This window comes from Pterocles gutturalis, unplaced genomic scaffold, assembly GCF_000699245.1.
Source record: "Pterocles gutturalis isolate BGI_N339 unplaced genomic scaffold, ASM69924v1 scaffold169, whole genome shotgun sequence".
NCBI lineage: Eukaryota > Metazoa > Chordata > Aves > Pterocliformes > Pteroclidae > Pterocles > Pterocles gutturalis.
Genome location: NW_010127928.1, coordinates 82146 through 100017, shown reverse-complemented (window position 1 = coordinate 100017; position 17872 = coordinate 82146). Strand labels below are relative to the sequence as shown.

At 39.3% G+C, this 17872-nt stretch overlaps 1 protein-coding gene across 2 annotated transcripts in view; it reads right to left on the bottom strand.

Annotated features, from left to right (window-relative positions):
* DOCK10 (dedicator of cytokinesis 10) overlaps positions 1 to 17872 on the bottom strand; it is a 130454-nt gene that overhangs the window by 37661 nt on the left and 74921 nt on the right. For both annotated transcript variants that reach the window (XM_010079425.1, XM_010079426.1), the window contains exons 15-26: positions 16736 to 16858; positions 15362 to 15441; positions 11774 to 11961; positions 11078 to 11143; positions 10138 to 10230; positions 8139 to 8262; positions 7866 to 7987; positions 7099 to 7185; positions 6465 to 6557; positions 5442 to 5560; positions 2499 to 2568; positions 893 to 1006 (exon numbers count right to left, since the gene is read on the bottom strand). In XM_010079425.1, coding sequence (XP_010077727.1) covers positions 893 to 1006; positions 2499 to 2568; positions 5442 to 5560; positions 6465 to 6557; positions 7099 to 7185; positions 7866 to 7987; positions 8139 to 8262; positions 10138 to 10230; positions 11078 to 11143; positions 11774 to 11961; positions 15362 to 15441; positions 16736 to 16858 — 1279 coding nt within the window. The remainder of the gene's footprint in view (positions 1 to 892; positions 1007 to 2498; positions 2569 to 5441; positions 5561 to 6464; positions 6558 to 7098; positions 7186 to 7865; positions 7988 to 8138; positions 8263 to 10137; positions 10231 to 11077; positions 11144 to 11773; positions 11962 to 15361; positions 15442 to 16735; positions 16859 to 17872) is intronic.

Genomic DNA, 17872 nt, shown 5'->3' with positions numbered 1-17872 from the left:
CAGAAGCTGAGAACAAACTGCTTTGTTAGTTCCAGCAGATTGGTAATTTGGCCCAGAATAAGAAGGTACTTGTTTAAAGGATAAACAGAGTGGTTCTTTGAGTACTATTTTTAATAGCGAACAGGTAGAATACAGATTAATATTTGTATCTTCATGTATCTCAGGAGATATGTGAAACACACACACTTAAAAAGCTTCCAAATTGCAAAAAAAAAAAGCCACAGTAAACCCAACCACAAGTACTTTTGCATGGCCCAGGTTTCCCGCAGGCTAGGTTTTCTGCTTTTTTCGGCCTATTTTTGCTATTCCAGTGGCTCATCACAGTAAATAGAACTGGTTCACTCTAAACAGGTGAACATATTTTTGCCCCTCATAACTCCTGAGCTGGACTGGCTAGCTCTTATACCATCGCCAACAGGCTCAGTGATAGGGTTTGCACATGTATGAATTTCTTAGACTTGGTTTGATGTGAGAAAATTCAGGAAACCTCAATCATTCTCATTTTGGTTACTGTCAGTCAAAGGCAGCAGCTGAAATAATGTATAAATGTCCCACTTACAGATGAATTCTCCCTGCACCTTCCAAAATAAAAATGAAAAGAAAATATCCTAAAAGTAAATGCTCATATCATATTGTGTAAGAGTTAGGTTTCTGACTCTGACTGAGCTGTAACAGAAAGGAGGAATTTTATTACGCAAACCATGGCATTCTGAGAAACATGCTGAGAAACTGAAGCAAGTCTGGTAAATCTCTTCTGCTGAATTATGGCAGGATGTGATTTGTGCAAAGCTCATAGAGGGAAAGAAGAGAGGAGAAAGAGATGTGACAGATGAGTTTCAGGCAGAAAACCAGTAGCAAAACTACAAACGTGCTAATTCAAGCTATCATTCACCTTTAAAACCTGTTTCACTGTTACTTGGTCATTTAACTTCAGAAGACCAGTCATATTCTTGGCAAGCTCCTCATGAACAGTCCTTTCTTCAAATGATTTGGTCCTGAACACATACTGAAGAAGAAAGGAAAAATAAAAATTATCAAAATTACATTAAAGCAAACACAAAAAACTTTAGTAAGGGAAGATAAATTATTTACACACCACTAACAGCTGACAGTCTTTGCCACCAAAGTATCTTGACTGAACAATCCAGTAATGGTGCCACACTGCTCCCTTATGAAATCACAGTTTTAAACACAACTTCCTGTTGATTTCAGCTTAATGTGAACCAAGAGGAACTTCTGCTTAAAATCAGTGCTAGGATTTATTTTTTCAATAGGGCATAGAATCCTGACACCTCTGAACTGCCTTTCAAGCCATTTCACCTGGGAAAAAAAAGAATAAGCAAACAGAGGAAGGATGGAGGGTTTTTCACCCACCTAGTCAAGGCCACCTTTCACTTGCTCCCTTCTTCCAGTGGCAACAGCTAATCAGAGCTGGTAACAACTCTTCATCCTGAAAGGTGTAGATCACCCACTGGATCTGATAGAAGGGGAAAACTATACCCCTTTTAGAAATGAAGTCCTCAAGAGAGGAATTTATCTGCCAAGTTGCTCAGAACTCATAAATCTAGTACGAGTTTTATTCGATATTTTAAGCTAATAATTTGGTACAAGGATCCATTACTCCTCTAAAGCAAGAACTCTGCCAGTGTAATGGCTGGGATGAAAAATCTTTTCAATTCAACCAGGTAGGTAAAAGAAAAGAATATCTCTTGCAAATAACTCAGTAATATCCAGCGTTGTTTCCAGAGCAGATGCTATAAGCTTCTCCCTAAGCAGTTTGACACTTCTGGGTCCAGTTATTTAAGTCAGTGTAATTTTGGGTTATTACTGCATCTGACTCTCAGTTCTCAGCTCACTTATTCCCAAAACAGCATTTCTAAAGTAGATTTAAATTTTCTTACACATGGATAAAAGAGATTAACATTTATTGTCTTTTGACTGCTGCTGGAATGGGAAAACAGGCTAAATGGGCTTTTGGTGTGGCCTAATAATCACTTGTTATTTCAAAGATATTTTAGACACAATAGGTGTCTATTGCAAGTTTGAAAAGTTATTGAGTAGAAGAGGCATTAATATTAGTTTAATTAGCTACATTCAAATGTTACGTGGGTTGTTTTCTTTTGGAGCCTGAACAGTTCTGCTGGACCTCAGCAAAATTCCTCTGTGCCTAAATCAGAGTACTGCAGCTTCCGCCTCCTGTGCTTGCTCAAGAAGAATGACACTCCATGGAGTATTCCTGCTCTACAGGATGCCCTTAAAGCACAGAGAGGCGGTGTAATTTGTTCAAGGTGACACAAGAAACTTATGTCAGAGGAGGAAAATTGACTCAGCCTCTTCCAAAATCTTAGTTAGTTTCCTAACCAGAGTCAGCCAGCCTGCTAGTGGCAGAATGATGCAAATGCAGAGAAAGCTACAAACAAGTACAACCAAGAGTAAACAGGAAAACCAAAACCAAAAACCCCAACATAAAATTATTAATAGTATAAAAGCAATCATACCGTCACGTAAGAATTAATGCAGTTGTCTAGTTGTTCTTCATGACACCTAGCAACAATGTTAGTGAGAACCCTGCAAAATAAAAAAAGAAAAAAATAAATCGAGCTGTTTTGTGTCACAAGGCAGAGAAAGTCTATCTGATGCATCACATTGTTCTGTTAATATAACCTCATTTAAAACAGTCCATGAAGGATGTGATCCAGATGATGAACAGCGTGTGTAGAAACTGTCCTACTGGGAAAAAAGTCACTGCTTGGGCCCTCCACCTGCATGGATTGTGCTGTCATATTCGCATTTGTCTAACAAAATGCACCCAGTTTTAATGATTATAACTGTACTGACATTACAGCAAAAGAACACTATTAACTAACTAAAGCTTATACAGACCTTGGATGATCAGGAATAAGAAAAACTAGAGTATGTTAATGAAACGGAGAGGCAAGAGCCACGTTCTCTGGGAATGCTACTTGTTAGGTTCTGTCAGATCTTGGTAATTCTGTAAAGCTCTGATACTTTGCTTATGATGGCACTGTTAATCAAAGACAAACACAAGCCTAGGCTCAAGCCTAAGCATGCCCCTCTCCTGCACTGTTTGACCCAGCCCCAGCTCAAGTGCCCAAGCGCTCAGGAACAGCAGGCCGAGCACAGCACACTTGGTGCAACCGCAGACGCTCTGAGCTTCTGAGGATCATCTTGGTGATCAGCAACACGGAAGAAAATTTCCTGGGTCATGCCAGCACCCACTCTCATAACCTGAGCTTCTAATAACAGCAGAGATGACACTACTTGAGACCAAGTGTTTCAGCAAAGTTCTCTCTTCAATTTGTACCTGGGCCATCTTTGTTTGAGATCATCCTGTTACAGAAAACAAAAGTGTGAGCAAGGTGTCTTCTTCAACTGAACCATGAGATTTCCTCCTGACTATTGGGATTTCATTTTTTCAGGATACTTAATACAGAAAAGACTCTGCAACATTATAATCTTATTTTTATGTTAAAATAATGGGGAGGCAACAGTGCACGATCCTCAAATGTCAAAAATTACTGAACCACATCTCAAATTCAGGGGTGTGACTAAAGTGGATTAATAATATGCCTGACTGTGGTCCACATAAAAGTACACATACATTCATTTTGACTAGCTTGGTGATTTCACTGTTTTCTGCCAATTCTTATTATTGTATTCAAAAGCTTTGTAATTCTCATAAGTCGGTATTTTTCATGCATCTCTTTTCTTGCTGTTAGTAGGAGAAGTAAAACTTTTAACAAAACACAAAAGCTATGACAAAACTAGTTGTGCCCATTCCAATCCTTCAGCCTTTATTCTGATTTTAAATTGAAATGAATTCTGGCAAAGATGAGACAGAGAAATGATGACATGACTGGGCCCCCAGACAAGTAAATAACCATGAGAGAGTATGAAAGGAATAATGTTTTCTCCCCAACACATAAGCCAATCTATGCTCTCATTCTGTTGTTGTTGCTTTTCATATGTTCAACACGAGCCGCTTCAAGCTATTGAGAACAAAATACAATGTGGGTATATATAGGACACATCAATGACTGGCACAGACAGCAAACGTGCATATTCCCGTTGACATCAACTCTACCAGCACAAAAGCTACCACATGTTCAAGAAAAACACTGAGAACCCTTCTTTCCTTTTTTTTTGGCCGGGCGGGTATATAGTCAAAATGTAAAACATGAAAAAATTAACATCCTTCCATTTTTCCATCTCATCATTAAAACTATTTTTTAAGCAGCTGCTTCTTCTATAGCATCTTTTTTCCAGTCAGTTAACTGATATTGGAATTCTAGCTTGGGATGCAATTCTTCATTGTCTCTATCTAGCCTTAACATCAGCTCATTTGTTGGCCATAAAGGGTTGCTGACCCAAAGTCCCACTGCCTCTCTCCCTTTGAAAACACTATGCAGTGGTGAAATCATATGCTTACAAGGAAAGATTCTTCTAATCCTAGTGCCTAGGTGTGGTAAAAGAGGACTTTGCCCTGCAAGGTGCCATGATCCTTCAATAAAGGCTACTGAAGCTCTAGCTTTCCAAGGCTAAGCCAAGGAATTGTGCTTCCTTGCTTCTTTAAGTTTTCCTAATTAATCTTTCTTCAGGAACTAATTCTGGAGAAGTCTGTGGAAAAAAAAGAAAACATACTGACAGCAGATTAGTCTAACAGGGTTGCTGAGGACATTTGTCATTTTTTCCTACTAGTTGCATTGTAGTCCCCAAGTTTAGCTACTGGCAGAAATACAACAAACACACCACTATGGCCAAAAGAAAATGCAATGCAACTTTCTGCCCTCCTGCAGAGACCAATAATAATGACTCTAGTTTTTTTTTTTTTTTTTTTTTTCCTGCTGCCCTGATTAACAGCATCAATAAAGACAATTTCATTATGTGAGGGGTCAGAGACTCAGCAAATCATTCCAGCTGTTTGCCTGCTCACTGGAAAATGCTTCCATTGCTCTTCAGTTGTTGCTGATATACTCTAATTAAAAAATGCTCCAGAACAGCGTGACCTGGTTGGTTGACTCTGCATTGGATGCTGCAAGATGCTAACCTCTTCCTATGCTGGACTCTACATCCTCAGACTGAAACATAAACCAAAACTTATATTCAGCTTTGTTCAGAAGCACTTAGCTCCTTAAGAATGAAAGGTTTGCCTATGATTGCCTCAGGGTACAGAGACATCCACCACGGTCAGTGATTTCCTTGTTGGTATCAGAGTCAGCCCCATGATACCACGCTCTTACATACGTTATTTGCAGAGCTCTGTGCTAAGGGGGAAGCAGGCATTCTCACCTACTGAAGTCTGAATGTCATAGCCAGCCTTTTTAAGAGCAACTATAATTGGACTAAGGGCAAACCCATCGCACATCTACATAAGCACTCCAGAGTGAATTATTTTCCTTGCTCAGAAAATATTCAGATACCTGGTCACAGCTGTTGCAACTTCATCATCACTGCTTTGCACCAAAACCCAGAAGAGCTGATTCAGAACTACAGGAAGAAAATTCATAATTACATGGATCTTCTCAATCCTCAGCAAATTCTGCAACAAATGTAAGAAAGAAAATGAGATGTTTCCAATATGAGCAATGAAAGCTGATTATTTGCTTTCCTGCTTCCAGAGGCAAAATACAGTGCAGCCACTGGTGTAATAGGAGTAGGAAAACATGTCAACTAAGTAGAGGACCGGTTCTCCATGGAGTTTTTTTTTTTTTTAAATATGACCATGAACACAATTGTAGGCACTGTCCAAATTTCAGATTTCCAATATTTTGCTCTGCCCCGACTTAGGGAGTCATAGTTCAGTCATGGCCCTACATTTACCTGCTGCTCTTCTAATTTGCTTGTTATACTCCTCCACTCTCACAGTTTTTGACCTCTACTGAATACAGTCACATTTAATGCAGTTCTTGCTTATTCATTTAATCTCTGCAGAAAGGGTATGTTCTTTCTGAGTTCAGAACTTGACAGGCAACAAACACCCTCGATTCATACATGTCAAACACCCTAAGCAGCCCTTGGGACAGCATCCAGGTTTTTGCAGTGAAAGTACAAAGAGCCAAGTAGGAGGTAACCATGCAATGTATCTAAGGCAAGAGAGGACTAGCAGGAATACTGCAGCTCTACAGGCTACGGCTCCTTTTCCTGGACATTTCTGGAGCAACAGAGCAATGTTACACCATCCTTAAGCAGGATGTGAGGCTTGGCATAGGATGGATTATCAACATTGATGGGGCAGATGCAGCTATGCTCTAAACAAGAAGGGATGGGAGACAGCTCTGTGACCAGTAATACGTCTGTCACATCAAATAAGTCCAATTGGAGTTGTCACGGACCCATTGCTTCCTGGGAAGTCTATGCCATGTTTAGCATTGTGCAGTGATGGTTCAGTTGAGAGGAAGCCCTAAATACAATTTTATAGCAGTTTGTGCTACAGGTTATTTTACCTTACAAGAACTGATAAAGTTTGAGGTAGGAGGCTGGGATAGATCCTTTTCCCTTTCTTGGCACTGATGGAAAAAGTTATTCAGGTATGGATCCTAAAATGATAAACATTCACATTAATGTATATTATAGAAAAGATTAGAATTCAGCTCCATAAATTGGTTACAGCAACCACCTGTGATACTGAAGAACACACATGGTCCCTACTGCCTTAGACATAAGACACAGAAAGACAAATCTACTTATTAAGACAAACCTTGGCCAGCACAGCTTGCTACATACAACTTATTTTCAGTTGCTTTGACCACGCTTTTTTTCAGTGTTGTGAGCAATTAGTTTTTTCCTCATAATGTATGGGATTTCAATGGCCAGATTTTTTTTCTTCCTGGTGTGCACAGTTTATTTTCTTGATATTTAAACTGATATTCCACAATTTTTCTGTTGGTACAATCTTAAATAATTTATATTTTGCCTTAAAGTTGGTATTTCATCATTGTCACTTTGCCCTTCTACACCCAAATAAACTTTAAATGTTAGAGAAACAAATTTGTACAAGATTTTAAAATACCTTTCAGACATTCCTTGACACTTTTGGTTTGTAAGCAGGTAACAGAGCTAAGAGGAAATTCAGCTTACCTGAGTGTTTACTGTCGACACAACAAAAGTAGAGACTTTGAAAAGTGGTTTCCCACCATCTACCCATTTTACATCACAGCCAATCTGCTATTAAAGTAAAACAAAAAAAGTTAAATACATTTGCCCACTTATTTCCTACTTATTCAAGTCCGCATCAAATTTGCACTGCATAGCTCTGCACATGCACATGCGTGAACTGTGCTGGCTGCTGTGCTCTCACAACTGCAGAACTATTACCATACAAACCCACTCTTCAGCACAAGCCCACAAACACTATTATTTAAGGGATCACTGCCCCACCCTGTCCTCATGACAATAGCAAAACAAACACAAGGAGGCAGAAATAATTCAAACTGGACAGGATCAGTGGGAAAATATGATATCATACCACAAAACTGGAGAATGAATCATGATTGTGGATCACGTCAACTGGAGAATGAAAGTCATATGGCCTGAATTTGTGAAGAGAGTTCTTTTTGACCATTCTCATTCACATTTTGGAGATGTTAAGTATAATATTATAGAATAGACAGTTATAAAATACACTTTTTCCATATACACTTGTGATCAGCAACATATGACTCTCAGTCCAGTGGCACATATATTAGTTTATGCACTCAATGATATGCGTGTGAATATTCTGAAACAGATACCCTATTTATTGTTTACACTTACAGGTAAGTGCAAATGCAAATCTGATCTCATGTAAAACATCCGCAAAAAAATTCTCTGCACCATTTAAATAATACGAAAGCATGAATTAATACCTTTCCACTAGTTGGTTCTTGAAGGCTCAAGTAATTGTGAGGCAGACTGCTTGCCACTGGCACGTTGTGTTCTTGGGAAGCTAATTGGGCATCTTTCAACAAAGGAAGCCACGCATATCCCACTGTGCACAAGAACAAATCAACACGACTCTTCGGAAAAACAGGCTTCTCAAGTTCAAAGGAAGACAATAATATCCATCCAGAAATTCTGCAATCCTTATTTGAACATATATCATATATATTTATAATTGAAAGTAATTCTACTACAGGTACCTGGTGTTTCCAGAGCCTCTTTCTTTTTGGCATTAGCTTTTGCATTTATGTCACAGGTGACATGATAAAATGAAAACAGAATGTGGTGTTTCTTATGGAGTTGAGTGGGAAGTTCAATTTTCACCTGAAATGTAAAATGTTACACCTCACTTTAGTTTAAAATTGATTAAACCAGGCATCAGAGATGGTCTAAATGAGTGACATCTCTCCCTACACAGGTCTAAGTACAGCCTGCCTTTACTGGCTAGTGTTTGTCTGCATGGGTAATAGATGCTCTCTTAAGGAAATTGTTTAGGATTAATATCCATCACTTCTACTTAAAACAGCTTTTTTCATCTCCGTCTTGTGGATGAATATTTGTATTTATGATGAAAGACTGTAAGATCGAAGAGGACAGAGCTAAAGAATGATGTACTCTGCTTAGAAGTGAACACCTGCACTCTAACAGCCATAAATACCCATGACTATTGTCAAATTTTCAGGATGACCAAATCAAAAACTAAAATGGCATCTCTGCTACTGCTTCATCATTTCGTGGCAAAGACCAAGTAACAAAGGCTGACACAAAAATAAACTTTTATTTATGATTTCTGCTCAGTCTTAAATCCCGTACCACGTCATCCATGAATCCCTACAGATTGCGTTTGAGGTACTATTAAATTACTGGAATAAAAATACAAAGTAATCAAAACACATTACCATAGGAACTAATAAAAAAGACCCCTTGCCCCTGTGAGCTATGATAAACTTTATCCAAACTAATCCTATGCTCAAAGTAAGGTTTAGAAATTGTTGATAAATGCTTCCACTGTTAAATGAGCTTACGGGTAAGAATCGAATACCATACACATAGATATGAAATGGGCATTCAGACGTGGAGATTACGACAACTTTCTTGACAGCATGCTACTTAAAGACTGCACATGCTGTACTAGGAACATCTAGGACAGGTGCACACCTCTTCCAGCCAAATCAGCTATTAAGATCAGAATTCAGCTCTTTGTTCAAGCTGAAAGTAATCTGCCCAAACCAGATGCCTCACTAGTATCACAAGGAGAACACTTTCAGACGTGTTAAAATCCAAAACACTGTTCGCAAAGGAGTAGCAGGGATTTCAAGATCTCTAAAGATGTCACGCTTTAAGTTCCAACTCAGTTCCTAAACATGAATCTAAAAATTGACACTTCACATGTAGCTGTACATTATCTGCTGGTCTTGCCCTTGCCATTTTATCACAGTAAATTTTAACTGAAAAAGGAAGTTTTTCCAAGATCAAGCCAATAGTTTGGAAAATGCTGGCTATATACTAACACTGTTTGCCAGCCCTATCACTACCCATAAAGCAGTAGTGGAAAATCGAGAGCAGACATGTGACATTCACAGGCCAAACACACTAGTCAGTGAAAGGGCGAAATTAAGTTGACCTCCAGAAAGCCTGGGGAATCAATGCTCGGTGTTGGTGAAATGTAAAGATGCACGTGTGACTAACATTTGCCAAAGGCTAATGTATGATCTCTGTTCTATAGCTGCATCCTCAAGAACACCAGCTAAATGACTTGCTGCAGCCACTACACATCACCGCCGTAGATTCTGTTCAGACCACTGGATCACAAAATTGCCCAAATGCAGATCTTATGTCTCAAAGAGGGATTTCTTCTGACATTTGGCTCCACCTCTCATCATAATGTTTACTGTTTCCATTAAATTCAGAGATGCAGCTGGACCCTTAACGTAATCCAGACATGCATTTTAGAGACGTAGACTGTTCCTAATTAATTGTACAGCATCTTAACTGTACTCAGAACATCCTACAAAAGGAGTTGATTTAAGGAAAAAACCAAAACAAAACAAAACGTGAGGCTGTATGTAAATCTACATAACACAGGCCCATCCAGATACACAAGCAATTGAACAGAAGTATTCTTTACACATATTTTTCCATCTCATTGGCAAACATGTAGGACTGGTAGATATTTAATGAAAGAAAAAGCAGACTGACCTCATCATAGAAATCAGGATTCTGGGAATGATGCAGCACAGCGGTGTAGGCTGCTGTTGTAAATAATGGTCCACCTGGCTTCCCATAAATGCACTGATAAAAGTAAAATGCTTTAATTACATTGTGAAATTCTGCTGATACTAGTCTTGGTATATCCAATATGCATGTACACTGAAAACAATATCATGAAAGATTGATAATTACTTTGATCAAATATTAAAATAAATATTTTAAGTGCTCAAACTTGCAATTTTTTATACACACTTCCAGTAAAAGTCCATTGATTCTGTGAAAATTACCCTGTGCTCTACTAAGCAATGCAGATTCCTTAGACTTATTCCTTGCTGTTATCAATTTCAGAGCTTTACGAAAGCTATTTCACTTTATGCAGTTCAATACACAACACAATGCCTTTACTCACTTCTCAACGTTACAGAAGCTAAACCAGTTAATCTCCTTGCTGGTGGAGTCCAGTCTGAAGGCTCTCGATTATTGAGTGATGGCAACTTTATTGGTGGGGGGGCTACAGTACACCAATACTGTGCAGTAGCCCTTGGTCAATAGGAAAGTTAAGAACTAAGTCTAAGGTTCTTCTAATTTTGTTCCTCACTCTTCAATCGAGTGTACTGAGATCAGTGAGAAATGTAGGGTAAATAGTAAATTTTAGAATAAACAAGTTGCAATGTAAAAAATTATTAAGTTTTCTAATATTGTCTTCTTCCCCCTCCACTAGTCAGAAAGTTGGAACTGCAAAATGACCCTGTGAGCTGGAATTATTATGACCAGCTGGGATCAAACAGAACCAGAGTGCAACTGTAGAAGGATGCATGACAACATTCACTCTTTAACTGTTTTGGGTTAGTATAGCCCTGATTCCTGGGTTTTATAAGTAATTTCCTCAGAAACACTGTTCTCTGAATATACTCTTGTTGTGGCTCACCTTGAGTGGCTTTGTTCCTTCTTCATCAGAACTTTTAAATTCAATGCACACTGTTATATTCCGTGCCTGAAAATACAGGAATGTATTAAAGCTTAGATCAGAAATGGGCTACCCATTAAAACATAGGCAAACTATAAGGGCTGAAATAAGCTCTTTTCCAAATCTAGGAGAAACATGCAGATGGTATATCAACATTCAAAATGCATTTAAGTCACAGTAATATCACTAGAAATAATATTTCCAAGAAGAACTGTCAAAATGCAAGCCAGGTCTCAAACTGACTGTGTAGAAGCAGATTATAAAGTGACTGGCACTTACCTGTGTCTTGCCCTTAATTAATTTTAAAGCACCATGAACATGCAAATAGTACTAATTTTTTCATTTAAGAACTACAAATATTATCCAGATTAATTTTACCTGCACACATCATTTCATTAAAATACAGCCTTTCTGAAAATATGAAAAAAGTTATTACCACATTATCTCTCTTTGAACCACTGATACAACTTAGAATTAATCCCTAGATTAATTTCATTAAAATTGTACCAATGTTTTATGATGGCAAAAACTGAAAAAGATCAAAAGCCAAGTCAGTGACTCGCATCACCATTTTCCCTGCTTTTATGATGAGTTTCAACGAGAGCTCACGCAGTACACTACTACCCAATGTTGGCCTGAACTGGTCACATACTGTACCTTGCTGAAGTATTTTTGGCTATCATACTTGAGGTGTTTTGGATATATGTATATTTGGTTCTTGTATACTCTGTAAGGTCGAGAATATTTTGTTGATTCCTGTACAAACTCCTCAACTTCCACTGTAGGCTGATGCTCCTTTACATCATTAAATGGCTTGATTGGAATAAAAGATGAAGTTACACAGTCTTCAAAAGAACAGAAAAGAAAACCATCACGTATTATGTTTATTTTTACAGTCTTGCTACTAAGAATAAGCAATATTGAGATTGAACAAGTAAAATCCTGCCTTAGCTTGCAAAGAATAAGTAATGCTGAGATGCAATAGGCCAAATCCTGCATTAAATTGCATCCATGGTACCTCAGAACAATTCCAACATATCATCCTTAAATGGTTTATCTTGCTTGAGTTAAACAGTACAGCACTGAAAGCCTCTTTTGACACACACAGTATTTGATGGCAGAACAGCACCATTGTTATACGGACAATCTGAACAGAATATACTGAAGTGATGCTGTTTCTAATTAATTCTACAGCTCAATATCTCATTTAAGTTTTTCTATTATCTAATAACATGGTAAACGAAATGAAGAAACAAGTAGTGCAGAACTAGATGAAATACACAATTCAGTTGGGATAACTGAAAATCAGATCAAGAAACAGAAGATGAAAATAAGCACTCTGTCATCCAGACAGGAAGAGATTAAAAACGGACAGAGTATACTTTTGTCTGCCTGTGCCATTGAATCAGTAGGACATTTAACTTGACCACGGAGAACTCAAGGGCTGTTTGCACAAAAGCAGCTGAGAAGGTTCACCAACTTAGGGATGCCCCGAGTTATTTCTGGGAAAGGCAATTTGTAGGTCCTGCCTACAAATTCATTCCTCAAACCTTAGAATAACTCACAGGAAGAGCCTACTGCTTTGTGGTGAGGAAGCTGAAAGAATCTGGTGATCCCTTGTATACACTACACCCAATTTTACTTCCCTCTAAGCTAGCCCAAGAGGAAACTGCCAACTTCAGGATAGTGCAGGTCCTCTGCAGTACCAAGCAGGCGGGTAAGAAGCAGCTCTATGCCAGCTACAGCAGGGTGGTTTCTCTTTGCTTTATTTCAACAGACACTGAAAAATTTCTTCCCAGACTGCAGCCCAACAAAATAGGAATGTGCCTGATTGACTTGTATACCCAGCCAAGAGAGATACACAGCCAACAGACATATCTCCTGAATTAAGCTGGAAAGATCTATGTATGAAAACTTTTGTCTTTCCCAATCAAAATTAGCAGCATTAAAAGTGAACAGCTAAATTAAATCACTTGCACTTTTCAGCCAGAAGCAACCACCACCTGCTGTAGAGAAGGTTTATCCTCCCCAGCACCACCAATAGTTGATGATCACACAAATTCTTCTGCTGGCCTGTGAAGATACTCGGCATCACACACAAACTTCTGAAGGTTTGCCCTTCTGCTACTAACATTCCCAGTACTTGGGAGACTCTGCTCACTGCTCTTGCCCTACAAAGCCCATGTGGGCAGCTTTCTCGTTGGGCAAATCTCAGGTAACCCATCATAAGATATGAGGATGTGTTACATCTTATAATTTGGCCAGCTGCCCCTCAAACTTGATCTATAAGCATTCTGATTACATCCATTTTTGAATGTCATTGACCTTGTTTTTCATTAGAGAAATCTGGGGACCAGCCCAAGGATTAGAACGCAGTGCTGAGGCCACTCTGCAGAAGTCTTTCTGTGCCCTCCGCGCACTGCACTGCCAGTAGCCCATAGACGATCCACAGGGAAACAGAAACAGCGTCGAACTGAACACAAAAAGGGGAGTAAGTAATAAATGAAGTTTTTAGATACCAATAGCTCAGACAGGAGAGCAGGGATAGCCCACAGAGTGTGAGAAGAGGCAGCAGTAACAGGAAGAAGCCACCTGGGAAATGAAGGCTCCTGCAGTAGTTATGAGGGTCTGGTCTCTTCGCACCTCACCTCCACCGCACAGACACGCACACGGAGGCAGCAGCCCTGTTTGCTGCCAGCCGCATGGCTCTCAGCTACCAGCTACTCTCTGTGGCTGCCCTCCACACGAACGGAGCCTCACAGTCCAGGGTTTTAATGGGTGTTTTAGCGGGGGAAGCAAGGGATATGGCAGCAACAGTATCTGCTGCCCTGTTGCCAGCTTCGGGACCCTGACCTTCCAGAACAAAGGACAGCAAGCAGGGACCACACAGCACAGACGGGAGCTTCATGAACCTTTTTTTCCTCTTCCGTTCACTAGAGCTATGTGAGTTTGGATTCTTCCAATGCAGCAGAAAAGGCAGAAGTTTTGTTTCAGGTTAAACACCATCAGATAACACCCCCCGACACAGCACTGGCTCTAGCTCTTCTAGCTTAAAATAAATTCTTATAAAAAGAAATACCTACTTCTGTTGTCTAATGCAAATCAATGCTAATACGAAACAGGGTAGTGTCAGTCCCTAGAGACATAATTGTACCGGCAAATTCTTGACAAGATCTTTGGCCAAATTTCTTTTCAGTGGCTTTTCCTGGAAATAAAGGATTTTAGCACTAGCCTAGCATGATTTTAGCCTAGTCTATTTTGTGTGGGAAGGAGGTGCTCTAATAGAAGTGGTTACTCTATTACAAGGCTTCCTTCAGAGCTGGCTGAAGTCAAGAAGAGTTTTCATACAGATTTTAATTAATCCTACAGCATGGAAGCTTTCTGGTACAGTTTTTATATTATTTTACAGCCTTATTCAGAGTAAGAAAAATTTTCCCCACACCAAAGAAACATTTAAATCATTACTCTTTAGAGTGAGGGAATTTTCATTGACTTTCCACAGGACCCAGGCACTTTACTAGCACACACCCTTTAAAGCCAGACCTTCACCCGCCCACAGTGCATGCTGAGTCAGGCAACAGTACAAGGCCCAAGCTGCTTTGAACCATTTTACCTACTCCAAGCTAACACTTTCTTTTAATTTCAAAAATAAAAATTGCTTTTGAAACGTTAGTGAAACTAGTTTTTTGTCTAATACTATATGAAGATGTGTGATGACAGACTTCAGAGGAATTCCATGGTCCTGAGCTTTTTGCAACAGTGGGTCACAGAAATGTGGCCCTTGAAACAGAAAATTTAAAAAGAGATAAAAGCATCCAGTTAGAAGTGTCTGTCTCAGCAGTTGCTGCACTGATGCCAGAGTGGCCTCTGAATGAAGTCCTCCATCTAGTCTGCATTTTTGAAACCTGCTGCATGTCCCATACGTGCCAATTCACAGAGGATACAAGCATCACAACCCATCCACAGCGCAAGGCTATTAACCTCAAGCTACCCAAGTCCACTCAGCTCTTTGGCCTAATCCCTCAGAGACCAAAAAGTGGTCCTTGGACTCGCATCACGTGTGGATTCAGCATGTTGTGTTCCGTATAGCTGGGGTATATCTGGCCAGGTACAAGGCCAAACAAAGAACAGTGTAATTAAATCAAATCAAATCAACAACACTCCCCTGCATACATTACATACAACAGCGGACACTTCTACCAGAACTGTCTCAAGGCAGCAATTAATTATAAAGTGGAATCATACTTGGATGTTCCAAAGGAACACAATCGACTGCAATCTCCAAGCAGCCAGGTATAGTCTGTATTTTGTTAATCTTCTCTGCTCTGCAATGACAGAAACGAAAACATTTTAGAAAATAGAAACAAGGGAGATGAGACCTATCACAGGAATTAACCTAAAATGAAAACCAGAACCTGATTTAAGATATGTATACATATTAAACACATTTAACATACACCTACTGGCTACTAAACTCAAATCAAATGCAGTAGCAGGAAAGAAACTTGGTTTGTTTTGGTTTGGTGTTTTGTTTTTTTTCTTTCTTGGCCTCAGTCCTGCCTTCTCTTTGCAAGAAATATTATAGCATATTTTGTAGAAGAGGAAGAAACTGATGAACCAAACCTTATGAGAAAGAACTTACCCAATTTCTCTTTCTAAAATCCAAATCAAACGTTCTCTAAAAGGAATTAAATGACCACTGAGATGAGAGGAGTTCACAGCACCATGGCTTCTGCAAATGCCACACTGAAAAGGGACCGAGACATATTCCTCGTGCCCAAGCAATCTGAGAAGTGTTAAAACTCAGCTAGTGTTCCTTTTATCTAGGAGATGCTTTAGAAAGACAAACCCAGCAGTGGTGACTCTAATAAGAGTAGTGAGAACTTCAATAAAGTTTTCTGACTAGTCGCAGTAAGATGGCACAAGAGATTATGGACTCAATCTAATGCCTGTAGCTGACATTCATTCTTTTTATGATCTGATTTATACAAATGGAACAGAATAAGTTAATTAGATTAAATAATTTCTAGGTGCATTTAGAGTAGAAGAGACAAGATGAAATTAATGGTTTAATTCTCATGTCAGTTATCCAGTATAAACAAAGACTCTGTTCTAGAATTAACCTGATTTACACCTGTGTGGAAGACTATCCAGCCAAACTACTATTCACTAATTTACACACTGTCAAACTGTTGGAGAAGTTTTTTCCTTTCCAACAACCACTCTGCAGTTTGTCATGGAGACCCAAACAAACAAAAGCAAGGAGTGGGGAAACCATTAAAGAATGCATTTGCATTTTTCTTTCTTTCTCTTTTTTTCTCTGAGATAATGTTCTCTTGTTGGTTACTTCACATGCATGTCCCCAGACGGAAGCTAATTTGACCAATCACTATCTTTAGGTTATAATAACATTTATGTGCCAAATGACGTTTTAGTTTTCCTGGAAAGTCCAACATAAAGCACTCTTTGGCAGGTAAGAGGCTAATATGAAAAACACAAAATTAATATGGCCACTTCAGCACAAGGTGTAAAATGAAGGAAAAAAGCTGTGAAAATTATACTGCACAGCTTTATAAAACTTCTTTTGCTTCTCAAACCAAATTAAAAACTGTTCCTTACCTTCTGTATTCTGCTATTAGTTTAATCAAATCTTCCATGGAAATCTTATTACTTTCTTGCCTGAATAAAGGTGAGAATCGGGAGTCTCTGTCAACATTTCCCTGATTATCTTTAAACACTGGTCTATAAAGAAAGAAAAATGACATGTTTGTAAACACCCACCCATATATATATTTGAACATTTGAAATTGTCATGTAATCTTTTAACAATGTTATGAGTTCTTAGAAAATAAATGGCTCCCTGCAGAGCTTTGCACAAGAAAGTCCTTCCAAGCTGTACATTTGAAGGAACATAGGCAATTTCAGTTTACTCGCATGTGCAGTCCTGGTCCTGCAAAGACTTAAGACCTTGTTTAATCTGACCCGATGCAGACAGTCCCCACTGACCTCAGGTGCAGTGTGGCTGCTCACAGTTTGGAGCTGCTGGGGTTTAATGCTAGAACAGATCACCATCTAGTTCAGCATCTGCTATTTTTGCCCCTTCTTCTGTAGCTAAGTCTCACTTGAACAAGCTGGATATGTACAGCACCTCACGAGAGCCAGCCCTCTGCTCCCAGCCAGCTCTCCATCACCCTGCCCGCAAGGCTGCCTTCTCCAGCCTCTCGGCAAGCTCTTGGGGCAGCCCCAGAGAGATCAGCCCTGGCTGAAAGCCTCCACCCCTCAAGCCTGACGGGACTTCACCGTCTTGCTCACACACCAAGGACATGACTCCTCAATGAAGAGACTGACTCCTTATTTCAAGGAGGCATTTTGAAGAATTCATTACATCAGTAGGTAGTTTCATCCAAGAAGTTATTATCCAATGAAAATAATGATAATTTTAAATAACAGGAATCAGAGCAAATGTCAAATCCCAGTCACTACGTCTCACCATGTAAAGAAACATATGCGTCTGCAGAACCAGGTTAGAGACCTCTACTGAATGCTCCTATGCATTAAATCTGTTCTGTGCCCTCCAGGAGCATGACATCAACTCACTGGGGCTTAGCTTTCCTTCACAAAACAAGCGTGTAGATCACTGACTAAATTTTTGGTGAACCAGATACAAAGTGCCAAATGAAATGGAAAAAAAGGATATCCTCTATAACTGGGAACAGCAAGTATCAGCTGTTGTGTGCACAGGAAAACATTCCCAGG